Source organism: Botrytis porri (assembly GCF_014898465.1).
Source record: "Botrytis porri strain MUCL 3234 chromosome Unknown BPOR_004, whole genome shotgun sequence".
Taxonomy (NCBI): domain Eukaryota; kingdom Fungi; phylum Ascomycota; class Leotiomycetes; order Helotiales; family Sclerotiniaceae; genus Botrytis; species Botrytis porri.
Genome location: NW_024066078.1, coordinates 1,331,006 through 1,347,825, shown reverse-complemented (window position 1 = coordinate 1,347,825; position 16,820 = coordinate 1,331,006). Strand labels below are relative to the sequence as shown.

Sequence of the window (16,820 nt, the reverse complement as noted above, 5' to 3'; positions counted from 1 at the left end):
GTCGTTGGCGTTGTCGATTGATTCTTGAGTTTTGTCAAATTGAACAAATTCTTCGTGCGCGATAACTCGCTAGAGCTATCACGCTTATAGTTAGATCATTCACGTGCCAATTAGAGAGCCCTTGCGCCTCGTGCTTACATCAGCACCTTAACATTCAGGCAACAAAACTTAAAGCTTAATTGAACGGATGCGCTAGCGGGCATTTCCTTAAGCTCTCCGTGTAGTGTTAAAATTTGTCTGAACGCGCTCGCGACAACACATTCATCAACTTTATACCTATCAACGACAAAGTGAAGTTCTATTCAAAAGGCGACTTGTTGATGGAATTTGGGACTCGGTACCCAAGACATTAAAAATGTCATCAATTCCACCACCTCCCCCGCCTGGATGGAGCTCTTCTGCGCCTCCATCCATGCCTTTGGGCGCGCCACCTGGTGCTCCTCCTCCTCCAGGTTATCGACCACCGGCGGATCCACATGTTGCGAAGTTTGCACAGAAGAAGAAGGATTGGTTACGAACACAGCGAAATAGATTCGGCGAAAAACGAAAGGGTGGTTTTGTAGAAACTCAGAAAGCTGATATGCCACCAGAGCATCTGCGGAAGATCGTTAAGGATATCGGAGATGTATCACAAAAAAAATTCAGCAGTGATAAACGAAGTTATCTCGGTGCACTCAAATTCATGCCACATGCCGTGATGAAATTGCTGGAGAACATGCCAATGCCTTGGGAGTCTGCGAGGGAGGTAAAGGTGCTGTACCACGTTAACGGATGCTTGACTTTGGTTAATGAAATACCAAGAGTTATCGAGCCAGTGTTTCACGCACAATGGGCTACGATGTGGATTTGTATGAGAAGAGAAAAGAGTGATAGGCGGCATTTCAAGAGAATGAGATTTCCGCCATTCGATGACGAAGAACCACCCCTTTCATGGTCGGAGAATATCGAAGATGTCGAACCACTGGAGCCAATTCAACTGGAACTCGATGAAGGAGAGGATGCTGCTGTCTTAGAATGGTTTTACGAAAATCGACCACTACTTGACACGCCACATGTCAACGGCCCGAGTTACAAGGAATGGAATCTTACTTTACCTCAAATGGCGACTTTATATCGATTGAGTCGACAATTACTGAGTGATTTAGTCGACAAGAACTACTTTCACATGTTCGAATTGAAAAGCTTTCAGACAGCCAAGGCTTTGAATGTTGCTATTCCTGGTGGCCCACGTTTTGAACCTCTGTACAAAGATGTGGATCCTAATGATGAAGACTTCGGAGAGTTCAATGCAATCGATCGCATCATCTTCCGAGCTCCAATTCGAACAGAGTACCGTGTAGCATTTCCTTACTTATACAATTCACTACCTCGTAGCGTTAAGCTTTCCTGGTTTTCGCATCCGCAAGTGGTATATGTTCGTGCTGAAGATCCAAGTTTACCGGCATTCTATTTTGATCCCGTTATCAACCCAATTTCTTCCAGATCTGTTGCCCCAAAAAACATAACCATCAGTCACGAAGACGAAATATTTGGTCCAGGTAGCAATGAAGAGCCAGAAGAAGACGCTTTCAGACTGCCAGGTGATGCTGAGCCATTCCTCGCGGACGAGGAGTTATACACTAGCGAAACAGCTTCAGCCATTTCCTTGTGGTGGGCTCCCTTTCCATTCGATCGAAGATCCGGTCGCATGGTTCGGGCACAAGATGTACCTCTAGTAAAGCAGTGGTATCTTGAGCATTGCCCTCAAGGTCAGCCAGTAAAGGTTCGAGTTTCATACCAGAAGCTCTTAAAGACTTATGTTTTGAACGAGTTGCATAAGAGGAAGCCGAAAGCACAAAGTAAACAAAGCTTGATGAAATCGTTGAAGCAAACGAAGTTCTTCCAGCAAACAACAATTGATTGGGTTGAAGCTGGACTTCAAGTCTGCAGGCAGGGTTTCAACATGTTGAATCTTCTTATTCATCGCAAGAACCTTACATACTTGCATCTTGATTATAATTTCAATTTGAAGCCTGTCAAGACACTAACAACAAAGGAAAGAAAGAAGTCCCGATTCGGAAATGCGTTCCATCTGATGCGAGAGATTTTGAAAATGACAAAGTTGATTGTTGACGCACAAGTCCAGTATCGACTCGGCAATATCGACGCTTTTCAACTTGCAGATGGTATTTTATACGCTTTCAATCACGTCGGCCAGCTGACCGGAATGTACCGTTATAAGTACAAGCTGATGCATCAAATTCGTTCGTGTAAAGATTTGAAGCATTTAATCTATTATCGATTCAACTCTGGACCAGTAGGCAAAGGGCCTGGTTGCGGCTTCTGGGCACCTGCTTGGAGAGTTTGGCTCTTCTTCATGCGTGGTATAATTCCATTACTTGAAAGATGGCTTGGAAATCTCCTTTCTAGGCAATTTGAAGGACGTCACAGTAAAGGTGTTGCAAAGACAGTCACAAAACAACGTGTAGAGTCGCACTTTGATCTTGAATTGCGAGCATCGGTTATGGCCGATCTTCTTGATATGATGCCGGAGGGTATCAAGCAAAACAAGGTTCAAACTGTACTTCAACATCTTTCAGAGGCATGGAGATGCTGGAAGAGTAACATTCCTTGGAAGGTTCCTGGCTTACCAGCACCTATCGAGAATATCATTCTTCGTTATGTGAAGAGTAAGGCGGATTGGTGGATTTCCGTCGCTCACTACAATCGAGAGCGTATTCGTCGAGGAGCGACTGTCGATAAAACAGTTGCAAAGAAGAATCTTGGTCGTCTAACAAGACTTTGGCTCAAGGCCGAACAAGAGAGACAACACAATTACATGAAGGACGGTCCATACGTCTCTTCTGAAGAAGCTGTTGCTATCTATACAACCACTGTTCATTGGCTGGAGTCACGAAAATTCTCACCCATTCCATTCCCCAGTGTTTCATACAAGCACGACACCAAAATCCTTATCCTTGCGTTGGAACGACTTCGTGAAGCATACTCTGTCAAGGGACGACTAAACCAGAGTCAGCGTGAGGAATTAGCTTTGATTGAGCAAGCTTATGACAGTCCTGGAACTACTTTGGAGAGAATCAAGCGCTTCCTACTAACCCAGAGAGCTTTCAAAGAAGTGGGAATTGATATGAACGACAATTATAGCACAATCAACCCTGTGTATGATATCGAACCCGTGGAGAAGATCAGTGATGCCTATCTAGATCAATACCTCTGGTATCAAGCCGATCAACGCCATCTTTTCCCTGCCTGGATCAAGCCTTCCGATTCCGAAGTCCCACCCTTGTTAACCTATAAATGGGCTCAAGGTATCAACAACCTCGACAAAGTTTGGGAGACTGCAGATGGAGAATGCAACGTCATGATCGAAACACAACTATCCAAGGTGTATGAGAAGATCGATCTGACTCTTCTTAATCGTCTACTTCGACTCATTATGGATCACAATCTGGCTGATTACATATCATCTAAAAACAACGTTCAACTGACCTACAAAGATATGAATCACGTGAACAGTTACGGAATGATCAGAGGTCTTCAATTCTCGGCTTTCGTTTTCCAGTACTATGGACTTGTTCTCGATCTTTTATTACTTGGTCTACAACGCGCTAGTGAAATTGCCGGTCCACCAGCGGGTCCTAACGACTTCCTGCAATTCCGCGACCGCGAGACGGAAACGAGACATCCCATTCGTCTGTACACTAGATATATTGATCGCATTTGGGTATTCTTCCGCTTTTCGGCTGATGAATCACGCGATCTTATCCAGCGTTTCCTGACAGAGCAACCGGATCCTAATTTCGAAAATGTAATCGGCTACAAGAACAAGAAATGTTGGCCAAGAGATTCTAGAATGCGTCTTATGAGACACGATGTCAACTTGGGACGTGCTGTCTTCTGGGACTTGAAGAACCGCTTACCAAGATCTGTTACTACAATCGAATGGGATGATACCTTTTCAAGTGTATACAGCCGAGATAACCCTAATTTACTTTTCTCTATGTGCGGGTTCGAAGTTCGAATTCTCCCTAAGATTCGTAACCAAAATGACGAATTCCCGGTCAAGGACAGCGTCTGGTCCTTAGTCGATAATACCAGTAAGGAGAGAACGGCACATGCATTCTTGCAGGTTACCGAGGAGGATATTGCAAAATTCAACAATCGCATTCGTCAAATTCTGATGTCCTCGGGTTCGACCACATTCACGAAGATCGCTAATAAGTGGAACACTACTTTGATCGCCCTTTTCACATACTATCGTGAAGCAGCCGTATCCACGGTCAATTTACTAGATACCATTGTGAAGTGTGAAACCAAGATTCAGACCAGAGTCAAGATCGGTCTTAATTCTAAGATGCCTTCTCGTTTCCCTCCTGCGGTTTTCTACACCCCTAAGGAACTTGGTGGTCTTGGTATGATATCTGGATCACATATCCTTATTCCTACAAGCGATAAAAGATGGTCCAAGCAAACCGATGTTGGCGTTACGCATTATCGTGCAGGCATGACTCATGACGAAGACACTCTTATTCCTAACATTTTCAGATACATCATACCATGGGAAGCAGAATTCATTGACTCTCAGCGTGTGTGGACTGAATACTCTCAGAAACGTCAAGAGGCAAATCAACAAAACCGAAGATTGACACTAGAGGATCTTGAAGATAGTTGGGATCGTGGATTACCTCGTATCAACACTCTTTTCCAAAAGGATAGGAGCACTTTGAGTTTCGACAAAGGATTCCGCGCGCGTACCGAGTTCAAGACATACCAACTTATGAAGAGTAATCCATTCTGGTGGACTAGTCAACGTCATGATGGTAAATTGTGGAACCTTAACGCCTATCGTACCGATGTTATTCAAGCGCTCGGTGGTGTCGAAACAATTCTTGAACACACACTCTTCAAGGCGACAGCATTTCCATCCTGGGAGGGTCTATTCTGGGAAAAAGCGTGTCTTGCGTGGGACACGAGAGTCTTACGATACGATGGTAATGACGTCGTCGTTCAGGACGTTAAGGAAGGGGATCTACTTCTCGGTCCGGATGGTGAACCCCGTCGAGCCTTCAATATCGTCAGTGGCAAAGACAAGCTTTACCGAATCAAGTTTGGTTCACGTAAAGAAGACCTCGTTGTCACGGGAAACCATATTCTAGTCCTCCACCGGGAGAAAGGATACGGTAATGCCTATGACGGGACATCCGAGACTGGGAATGATAACGACGAGGGAGAAAACACACTGACTCTCCAGAAGTTCCAAAGTACCGCATCCCGAGACGTTTCCACCGCCGAATACTACGACACTGTTCTACTGACAGCAACCCAATTCGCAGCATTGGATGAAAACGAGAGATCTAAGCACAGGCTCTTTCGTTCTCCTGGATTCGAGTTGCCCGAGCAAGATGTCCCGGTCAACCCCTACTTTCTTGGTCTCTGGTTAGGAGATGGCAGCCATAGCTCAAGCACAATCTTCGGTAATCACGAGCATGAAGTTAGGGAGTTTATCATTTCTCACGCTGCGGAGCTAGACATTCACCTTGTTTGGCACGGGAACCTCTCGTATGCGACCGTTGGCAGGACTCGCATTGGTAACAGATCCTTGCCAAAAGCCGACATCGACGTCAATGATCATCCATCAAGACGCTATGCTCCTGAGGAACTTGTAGATGTCAATGATATGTCTAAAAATGAGGATGATAAGCTCGATACGGAACTCATCGAGACAATTAGCGACGACGAGGATGATATCACCGAGTACCAAGCCGTGAACGACGAAGAACCCAGCGACCGAACTGGGAATAGTAATCTCCCGGATGACTTTGTCTCTCAACGACGAGTCCATCGCCTGCAAAGTGGACGTCGAGCATACGGTGACTTGCAGCCTGAAGAGCAAGATCAGCTCCTGAGTCAGATAATCGACATGGTCGAATCTCCAGCCGGTTCGATCGATCCTTCGGCCGGCTGTAAAACAGGGGTTGATACCCTTCTACGTGCCCTCCAACAGCTTGGTGTATCTTGCAAAACTACTGGACCCGAGGCCGGCAAGAAGCACATCCCGTCGATTTACATGAAGAACACGCGTGAAGTTCGTCTCGCTGTTCTTGCTGGTCTGATCGATTCTGACGGCTGGTACGTGTATCCCGAGAATACGCTTGGGTTCGCTCTGAGCGAGACCTGCAATAAGACTCTCTTCTGGGACGTTGTTGCACTGGCAAGATCATTGGGTCTCAGCGTCTGGACCACGAAACGTATGAAGAGGGTTCCGAGCCGTTCACGAAGAACTCCTGAACTCGTAGCCCAGATATCTGGCAACGTGAAAGAAGTACCCTGTTTACTCCTGCGCAAGAAGGGATCTGAGCGCTATACTCCGCCAATGCACAGCTTCAAGATCGAAGACATCTCCCTTGAATCCGAGGCAACGAATTGGGCTGGGTTCCGAGTCGACAAAGACCAGCTATATCTCCGTCACGATTACCTTGTACTTCATAACAGCGGGTTTGAAGAGTCAGTAGCATCATTTCACCCCGAACTACATGCCGAATTTGGCTAACATTTGATTCCAGGTCGATGAAGTTTAAGAAATTGACAAACGCGCAAAGATCGGGTCTTAACCAGATTCCCAATCGTCGATTTACACTTTGGTGGTCACCTGTAAGTTACAACATTTCAATTCATGTCTTGTCTGAGAGGATATTTGATCGTCAAGTTCAGTTTGAGACATGAAACAGTATTCTCAAGCAAAATTTCTTTCACAATGTCTCGTTCATTTTGGAACATGAATACATTCTCAAGCAAAATGGTTTTACAATGTCCTATCCAATTCAAATTATTGAAAATATTCTCAAGCAATGTTTGCTTTACAATATCCTACACAATTTGGAACAACGAAAAGCCCTATGAGGCAAATTTCACTTTACAATGTCCTATTAACTTGAAACCATGAACACAAGCTGACTTTCGGTGTAAATTCAGACAATCAACAGAGCCAATGTTTATGTTGGTTTCCAAGTCCAATTAGATCTTACCGGAATTTTCTTGCACGGCAAAATTCCAACTTTGAAGATTTCTCTCATCCAAATCTTCCGTGCCCATCTTTGGCAGAAGTAAGTTCAATGAGTCCACCAATTTTATCTTCATCACTAACCTCGTCTTATAGAATACATGAGAGTGTAGTAATGGATCTGGCACAAGTATTTGATCAAGAATTGGAGCAGCTTGGCATCGAGACCGTACAGAAGGAGACTATTCATCCCAGAAAGTCTTACAAGATGAACAGCTCTTGTGCTGATATTCTGTTGTTCGCAAGCCACAAATGGAACGTCACTCGCCCCTCCATTCTGTTTGACACGAAAGACGTAATTGAAGCTACCACGACGAACAAGTTCTGGGTAGATGTTCAACTTCGTTACGGAGATTATGATTCTCACGACATTGAACGATACGTCCGCGCAAAATACCTTGATTATACAACCGATAGTATGAGTATTTATCCTTCAGCCACTGGTCTAATGATTGGTATCGATCTTGCTTACAATCTCTACTCGGCATATGGGCAATACTTCCCCGGTCTCAAGCAATTGGTACAGCAAGCTATGGCCAAAATCATGAAGGCAAATCCAGCTCTCTACGTCTTACGCGAACGTATCAGGAAGGGTCTTCAATTGTATGCGTCCGAAAGTAATCAAGAGTTTTTGAATTCTCAAAATTACTCTGAACTTTTCAGCAACCAAATTCAACTCTTCATCGACGACACAAATGTTTACCGTGTTACTATCCACAAGACATTTGAAGGTAACTTGACAACTAAACCAATCAACGGAGCAATTTTCATTTTCAACCCTCGTACTGGACAACTCTTCTTGAAGATTATTCATACAAGTGTCTGGGCAGGACAGAAACGTCTGGGACAATTAGCTAAGTGGAAGACTGCTGAAGAAGTTGCCGCTCTTATTCGATCATTGCCTATCGAAGAGCAACCGAAACAGCTCATCGTTACGAGAAAGGGTCTTCTTGATCCACTTGAGGTACATTTGCTCGACTTCCCCAATATATCAATCCGTGCCTCTGAGCTGCAATTACCCTTCCAAGCCGCCATGAAGGTCGAAAAGCTCGGTGATATGATTCTTCGTGCCACTGAACCTCAGATGGTTCTCTTCAATCTTTACGACGAATGGCTAAAGTCAATTTCATCGTACACTGCATTCTCTCGTTTGATCCTCATCTTGCGTGCTTTACACGTAAATCAGGATAAGACAAAGTTACTCCTTCGACCCGACAAGACTGTGATCACTCAAGAGCATCACATCTGGCCCACATTATCGGATGAAGATTGGATCAAGGTTGAAACCCAACTGCGTGATCTCATTTTGAATGATTACGGCAAGAAGAACAATGTCAACACTTCCAGTCTTACCAGTAGTGAAGTACGTGATATTATTTTGGGTATGGAAATCAGTGCTCCATCGATGCAACGCCAGCAAGCGGCCGAAATCGAAAAGCAACAACAAGAACAACAGCAGCTTACAGCTGTCACGACCAAGACCCAAAACGTTCACGGAGAGGATATTATTGTCACCACTACCTCGCAATTCGAACAACAAACCTTTGCATCGAAGACTGAATGGAGAACTAGAGCGATTGCAACTTCGAACTTGAGGACACGATCTAACAATATCTATATCTCTTCGGATGACATCAAAGAGGATGATCACTACACTTATATTATGCCAAAGAACATCTTGAAGCGCTTCATCACAATTGCGGATTTGCGAGTTCAAGTGGCTGGATATTTGTATGGTTCATCTCCCCCAGATAATGACCAAGTGAAGGAAATCCGCTGTATCGTAATGGTACCTCAAATTGGTAGTACACGCGATGTACAATTGCCTCAGCAGTTACCACAACACGAGTATCTAGACCAAATGGAACCTCTCGGAATTATTCACACCGTTTCTGGTAACGAACCGCCATATATGACAGCCATGGATGTCACCCAACATGCACGTCTCATGAATGCGCATAAATCATGGGACAAAAAGACGGTTACTATGACTGTTTCATTCACTCCCGGAAGTGTCTCACTAGCATCATGGGCGCTCACGCCTCATGGTTATAAATGGGGTGCGGAGAATAAAGATCTCGGTAGCGACCAACCACAAGGCTTCAGCACGAACATGGGAGAGAAATGTCAGCTTCTGCTTAGTGACAAGATCCGTGGATACTTCTTGGTACCCGAGACCAATTCATGGAACTATAGTTTTATGGGAAGTGCCTTTGGAAGCTTGGAGAAGAAGCCGATACATGTGAAGATCGATACGCCTACGCCTTTCTATAACGACCTTCACAGACCTTTGCATTTCCAGAACTTTGCTGAATTGGAGGACATTTGGGTTGACAATGAGGACAAGCTTGCTTAGATATAATGATATAGGGGGTTGGAAAAAAAAGAAGTAGAACAATACGGGAAGGAAGATTGGAACTGGGAGGATGAATTAATCAGCGTGCATCTGTATCAAATCGGGCTGGGCAACGGGCGTTTGATGCGAACACGCATTGTAACAATGTATTTTTTGTAGATGAATAATATAGTAGCGAAATGAAATGAATTTGATCATGCCACGATGATGTGTTGTTAATTTTGAACTTTCAAAAGCTCTGTGAATGTATCAGTTGTGGTATTGATATTCTATTGTTTCATTTTTCTTCGAATGTTGAAATCATTCTCAAGTTCAAAATGCTTTCAATACCTACCTAGGTGGATACTCGAAATGCTTTGAATGTGGGAATTATTTTGATTGTTCAAGAGGTTTTGAATATTCCAATTATTTTCAATGTTCAAATTGCTTTGATTGCTCAAAATGCACTGGATATTTAAATTGTTCTCGATGTTCGAATTAATATCAACGTTTAGATTGCTTTGGAACTTTAACTTGCTTTGGAACTTTAACTTGCCTTGAGTATTCAAATTGTTCTCAACATTCGAGATACTTTGAGTATTGAAATTAATATCAATGTTCAGATTACTCTTGGTATTTAAAATTATTATTTTCAATGTTCGAAGTTATTGATTATATGAAATGCTTTGAATGTTTAAATTGGTTCAAATGCTTGAAAGCTCAAATTGCTTGAAATGTTCAAATTGTTGCCAATACTCAAAGTTTCTTGGAATTCCAAATATCTCAAGATTCAACACTGGATGAATGTCCCATCTTTATCAGAGTTCCTGCCCTGGTAGGCAGTTGAACCACACCGTCTTTTAGCTTGCAACTCATATGATACAGCTGAACTCCATATCTTTCCTGTTCCATGTATGCGTCACAAATACGAAACCCACCCTTCACTCTTTGTGTATGCACTTTGCCAGGTCGACCATCTAGCGTCTACTGCCTGTTCACTTCCATACCGCCATCTCTAGAACCTGAAGTCTAGTCTAGTCGATGGTTACACAAGGCTCTCGTTTGACGTTCGCCTCCTTGCTGCTGCGCTTTTTACATATCACATGTATGATCGACAGTGGGTACGAATCACTGCTACGGTGCTACATCATCCCATCCATGCATTTCCTTGCAGTGAAAGATGTATTTATAGAACGGCGTGTCAAACGAGCCAAAGGTAAAACTTGCAATGGATGGATGCACAGCCAGATTCGAATGTGGAGGGAAAGATCATAGCAAAAGGTAGATGAGTAAGGGCTTACCTATCACAATATGACGATCCACCCACCAGGGCCACCACGCAAATCTTGGTTCGGGGTCTTTCGCTGGTTTGGGAATGTAAGGCTTGAGCCGACCGACCACTGATACGGGACCTGCAGGAAAATCTGTACCATTACACCTGTGATGGTCGTCGTAACATACATTTTACATCTGCCGTATGCACGCCAATCAATTAGCACCACCTTGCAAACGCTTTGTTATCGGTACTGGTATGTTTTCTCTTTGGGGGCAGTGGCAAGGTTACTTCTAACTTTGGACATCCATCCATCGGTTGGTTCATGAGGATTCAGTCAAGTACCGGTACTGTAGATGATAGATTATATGCCTACCTGGGACATACTACATACATCCCTTTCAGGTCATGCTGGTTGCTCTGTACAATTGGCAAACAGGAAGATGGTGAAAGGAGATACAAAGATTAAGTTTGAAGGACATAGAAATTTTGAATCAATACATGTACAGAGTATGTACTCAGCACAAACATGAGGTTAAGAGTGGCTCCTTCTTCGCTTTTCTCCGAAAGTGTAAATCAATACCTAGGCAATACGTCGAGTCTTTTAATGAAATCAAAATTAAACTTCTCTTCATTCTTTTCCTCTTCTTCCCTTTCTCTTTTCATCCAATTCCCACGGCCAATATATTCAGTCGGCACGCATTCCCCTTTCGTTTCGTTCCCTTGGATCCAATTGATCCATACCCTCAATTGATCGATCGGTGTAGTGTACCTAGAGACTGCGACCATACTGGAAGCATACGGGCAAAATAGTATCAGGAGAAGCAACAATCGACATCAGAAACCTTGTCACCATGGAAATGCGTACAGCTCTTCAATTACACATTCCCTCTTCGAGAAATCCAATACTCAGCTTGGTCCATATTAGTACTTCTCCCTTGCTCCGATCATTCATGCTGCCCTAGGGTTTTGAGCAAAGAAGTCGAAATCATGTCATTTGAATTATATTGCTTTTGTGAATGGGTTACAGACCCTGGTTGTCAACATCAATGCCTTAAGAAAGAAAGAAAAAAAGTGTAGGAGCGACAATGAAAAAAGCATAAACGGGCAAAGTTGCGAACAACTCCATCAATGTCACCAATCTGAGAGCTAAACAGGGCTGTAATGTCTCCATTCATGATTCGATTCGACTGCCCCCTGGGAACAAATACACGTTCGAGTCTGTTTTCCTTCAGCATCTAGAGGACATAGCTATGATCTCTCCATTCCACATTGAATGTCACTGCCGGCAGACAGACCAACCCAAAAGAAAATACCTACATTGCCTAGGGAGGTATGTTACATAGACACAACCTCAAATACGAAGATAAGTATAGAAATCTGCAAGGTGGATCGGGATCATCATTGGGATCATTGAAGAACCTTCTGACATTGTTCTTCAGCCTTCTTCGCTGGGGTTAAGGTTAAGAAACAGGGTCACTGTCGATAAGGCAGCCCAAGCCGGCCCATTCATCATTCCAATCCATGAACCGATTTGATTATCCTATTTGCTGGAATGGTAGCCTTTACGACTTCAAATCTCCGTTATTTGCTACCCATATACCCTCATCTCACGCGTCATTTCACGTTCTCATTGCTTTTTCAATGGGAATCATCCGATGAATGGATCAATGAGAAAATCTCCCACGACTTAAGTAAGTACGTACAAGGGGTAGGAAAAAAGGGGAATTCCCAGCGGTTGCTCTCGGAGATTTTATATTTATAGCCCTGGAATTTGATATGGAGAGGGATAGCGTGGATGTTAAATGGCTAAATGGTTAAATGTGACCTTCAAGCAGAAACGGGAATCTACAATTGGGGGATTGGGGATTGGGGATTGGGGATTGGGAACCACTCCCCGAGCCAGTGTTAGCTACTTAGGTATCTTCGTTGCCTACTCAAGGGTTAATGATCAGTCCCTATGCACCCTTACCACACCATTCGGCCAAAGGTCCTATTGAGCCTGACGATTCTTGCATGTCTACTCGAGTAAGGCAAAGAGGGTAAAGAGGCCACTTCGACAAATCAACGCATTATTTTGCCATTTAATTCATCTCCGTTCTTCAATCGTCATTATCCTATCACATCCTGCCTCGTTACTATTTTTAATCCCATAATCCCTGAGCATTAAAACAAATTTTGTTATTATTCATGCTTCGAACCCAGAAAGAGGGTCGCAGCGCCGGTGGAACATGGCCTTACTTCTCCACACTTCAATAGGGACGAGGACGAGGGGGTTTTTTTTACGTTGGCTCGGGAAGTAAAAGTTCATCCAGGAGTTAAGATGGTTGGGTGAAGTGGGCCTAAATCCCTGTTGTCCGGTTTCTTATTCTCGCCACAATTCCATTTCTTGTTTCAAAAGCTTCTATACTTCTTCCAGAGCTCTAATGCCCTGAGAACCCAACATTCTTCCCACGGTTGTCCACCTCCACTCTGCCTAACTTTCGATACCAAATCTTCTTGGCGGGTCTACTCATCACCCCCTTCCCTGTATGTCAAGATTGTCAAGCCTTCTTTGGATAACCATGCTTTGAGCGTTACAAGCATTGGCTCGGGATCTTCTCACCTTGGAACCCTAATTGGGAAGCCAGGCATAATAGAATTCCCATCTCCCCGGCAGAGAACGTTGCTAAAGTTCTGCCAACATGCATCATTTGCATTGCGCAACACGGAAGCTGTCTCGTTCGATGCGAATCGCTGGAACGCTTTGGTCATTTTAATTACTGCTACTGCCCGACGCCATTGATTTCTATGCAAGCTTTCCTTAAAAAGATCAGACGATAGATAAATGCAGATGCGCCCCCTCTGTCTCTGATATTTCTCCTTCCCTTTACCATCTCATCCACGGCTCTAATCTACAGCGGTTCATTCATACAATAAGTTGCCAAATAAGTTTGGAAACATTTTGGTCGCTGGGAAATTGCATATTACCAAGGTATGCATTATTCGGCTCTCACCTATATAACGGCATTATATAGATAAGTTTTCGAAACGCGCACAGCCGCATCTGCTTTGTAAACAACGGTCAACAAAACCACAACAAGCGTTCTGGAAACATAACGCGCTGCGGCAATACTTCAACACCTTTTAGAATTACCCCCAGCGACCTGCGAGAGCAGTTCGCTGTGGAGGAATCCATGTATGTCTGGCTATTCACGCCACAATCCAGGGCACGATCCTTATATCGATTATGCTGCTCAATCCGAAGAACAACCAGAGCGCGTTTATGGGTCGCATCACCCAGAGCTCCAGCAAGTTGGTGCGCAAAGTCTCGAATCCCTTCAACTTGGAGGGCATCATCAACATCAACAGCAACATCAACAGCAACAACAACAACATCACCACCACCATCAAGTATTGATAAATCCACACGGCATGGCCCATCACCAGTCTCCTCAATATGGAGGTGGGCAACACATCGGGTATATGGCTGCGCAAATACAACAGCCATCTAGTGCAGGGAAAAGGGCAAGAACTCATGACGATTTGGACATTGGGATGGGAAGGGTATCAGAAGGCCAAATGCATGGGCAGATGCAAAGCATGTCTTCACACATGGCTCAACAAACGATGGGTGGTTATGGTGGTGGACCTCAGGCTTTTCACAGTCATGCATTGCCTAACCAAGGACCTCGAGGCGCAAAAATTGCTCGTCTTGGCGAAGGACCAGATTTAGGTATCATGTCGCAAGGTGCACCTAGTGTCGTTGGTACTGCTGGAATGCCAATGCCTGCAGAAAGGCCGCGAGGTCCAAAGTTAAAGTTCACTCCCGAGGATGATCAGTTACTGGTCGATTTGAAAGAGAATAAGGCTTTGACTTGGAAGCAAATTGCAGAGTTCTTCCCAGGGCGCTCTTCAGGGACATTACAGGTCCGCTATTGCACAAAATTGAAGGCCAAGACAACTCAATGGACTGATGAGACGGTAAGATATTGGAATTTGGTCTTTTGAGAATCAATAATTGATTGAAACTTTCAGGTACAAAAACTTCGAACAGCGGTCCATGATTACGAACAAGAAAAATGGCGCATTGTGGCACAGAAAGTTGGGACCGGGTTTACATCTACGGCTTGCAAAGATAAATGGACTGAACTGGTAAGTTTCCTAAAATCAAGGTGCCCAATAGTCCAGACTTCAGTCCAGCATTCAGAGGTTTTGAATGCCTAAATTCAAATAAACTATTCCAATAGTTTGAGATGCCAAATCTATTTTGAATATCGTATTGCTTTTAAACATTGGGAAACTCTGATTATTGGACTGCAATCCAGACTATTTGGAACCCTGCCCAAAAGCAATGTCAAAAGCAAAAGTCCTTGGTTACCTAAGTTGGGTGGCATCATCATCATCATCAATGCGCTCGTCACAACCTAATATTCCTTTTCTTTTCAGCTTCAGTGATACAAACACACACAAGACTAACCAATTCTTCTCGCAACTTAGATGCACCCCGATGATTCCGAGTTACAATCACCAGAACCTGAAAATCTACCTGAAGATTCAGAATATTAACTTCACGCGGACCAATTTTTGTCAAGTTTCTTTTGCATCTCACCTACCTAGAAGCACAGACATTGCATACACAATACTTCCTCAGCCAGCATAGCCGACTAGACTACCGACGCGACTCAGATTTTGCATTCTATTTCCATTTGTTGCACCACACACATTTACACATACCCAGCATACCACATTTCCTATTTGAAAATCCGAAAGCAAGAAGTTCACAAACTAATACCAGATAAAAGTGGCTGGATCGCTTTTTGTCTCATTCGTCTATTTATTTATTTATTTATTGCGCATTCCTGGACTTTGATGGTCAACTACATTCCCATTTCCTTATATTCCGTTTTGAGGAAGGAAGATAAATAGGCAGGAAAGGAGGAGCACTTATTTACATGGAAACTTTCGAGATTCGAATGCACAAAAAAATACTGTTCATGATGGGAAATGGAAGAGGCGGGTGGGAGAGAAGGTGTAATGGTACAATGGGTGGGTGGGGTTACATAGGGTAGATGGTAGATGGTTGATGGTTGATGGTTGATGGGTGAGAGGGGTGAAACGAGGGAGCGAGGGAACGAGGGGGAGATGAGGAGGGCATTATCTTCTGAATGATTGACTGCTTATCATGTTGGACATGGTTTTTTTTTTTTTTTTTTTTTTTTTTTTTTTTACAAAGCTTCATATACCCCTTATTTTGATATGATAATGGATGATGGGCCGAGGCAGTGTTTTTGGATGGAATAATGGATTTTTGGGGGGGAACATACATACATATACATTTTAGTACAGAGTTTTTTTTTTTCGTTTTCATTGTGCGTTCTTTTTTTTTTCTTTTTTTTTTCGCGGGTTTGTTTTTGTTTTCTGTGATAGTGATGATGATGATGATGATGATGATGATGATGATGATGATGATGATGATGATGGTGATGATGATGATGGTGATGGTGATGGTAAAGAGGGGTGAACATTGAAGAGTATGTCATATTTGATCAATGTATGCATGGATGCATAAGCGGGGTTGTTTGTGTGAGAATTTAGAATTGGATTGTATGTAAGGGGGCGTATCATACATAGAGATGAGATGAGGTGAGAGGGGTGTGTGTGTGTGTGATAAAAGTGTGTATGTGTGTTTCTGATATAGTGATTGAAGAATCTAATTGTTTGGGATAGATAGGTGAGGGGTTTTGGTGGTGATTAGGTTCTTTTTTGGGGGGGGGGAGAGGGGAAGTAGTTTATTGTAGGTTTCGATTATGATTCGATTCTCTTTTACCTTTTTGTCTGAAAACAATTAGGTGGTATTATATTGTTGAAGTTTATTTAAATGGCTTTTTTATTTATTTTAATTGTGTTGTCTGAGGAGAGGGGAGGGGAGGGGAGGGGAGGTATGAATATAATATATAAATATTTATGATTTTGAAGGGGGATATTGAAGGAGGGGAAGGTGAATAGAGATAAATAAATTTAAAAAGCGAAGTATTACTTCGGTTTGATGATTTGATGAGTTGCTTGGATTGGATTTTGTTTCGAGATGAAACGATGAGAAGTTTATTATGAGATTTATTGTGAGATTTATTGTGAGATTTATTGTGAGATTTATTGTGAGATTTATTGTG

The 16,820-nt window shown here is 43.3% G+C and overlaps 3 protein-coding genes across 3 annotated transcripts; all 3 read left to right on the top strand.

Moving 5' to 3' along the window:
- Positions 1-355: 355 nt before the first annotated feature.
- EAF01_003357 (uncharacterized protein) lies at positions 356-9,416 on the top strand (the record flags this gene model as incomplete). The annotated part of the gene is made up of 4 exons (XM_038911611.1): positions 356-6,504; positions 6,564-6,651; positions 6,973-7,103; positions 7,157-9,416. 4 exons carry the CDS (start codon positions 356-358, stop codon positions 9,414-9,416), a joined length of 8,628 nt encoding a protein of 2,875 aa, XP_038772846.1.
- Positions 9,417-11,944: 2,528 nt separating this feature from the next.
- On the top strand, positions 11,945-12,206 carry EAF01_003356 (uncharacterized protein; the record flags this gene model as incomplete). Its single annotated transcript, XM_038911610.1, has 2 exons — positions 11,945-12,001; positions 12,045-12,206. 2 exons carry the CDS (start codon positions 11,945-11,947, stop codon positions 12,204-12,206), a joined length of 219 nt encoding a protein of 72 aa, XP_038772845.1.
- A 677-nt stretch (positions 12,207-12,883) lies between these two features.
- EAF01_003355 (uncharacterized protein) lies at positions 12,884-15,676 on the top strand. Its single transcript, XM_038911609.1, has 3 exons — positions 12,884-14,631; positions 14,686-14,802; positions 15,148-15,676. Exons 1-3 carry the CDS (start codon positions 13,849-13,851, stop codon positions 15,214-15,216), a joined length of 969 nt encoding a protein of 322 aa, XP_038772844.1. The 5' UTR covers positions 12,884-13,848; the 3' UTR covers positions 15,217-15,676.
- Positions 15,677-16,820: the final 1,144 nt, after the last annotated feature.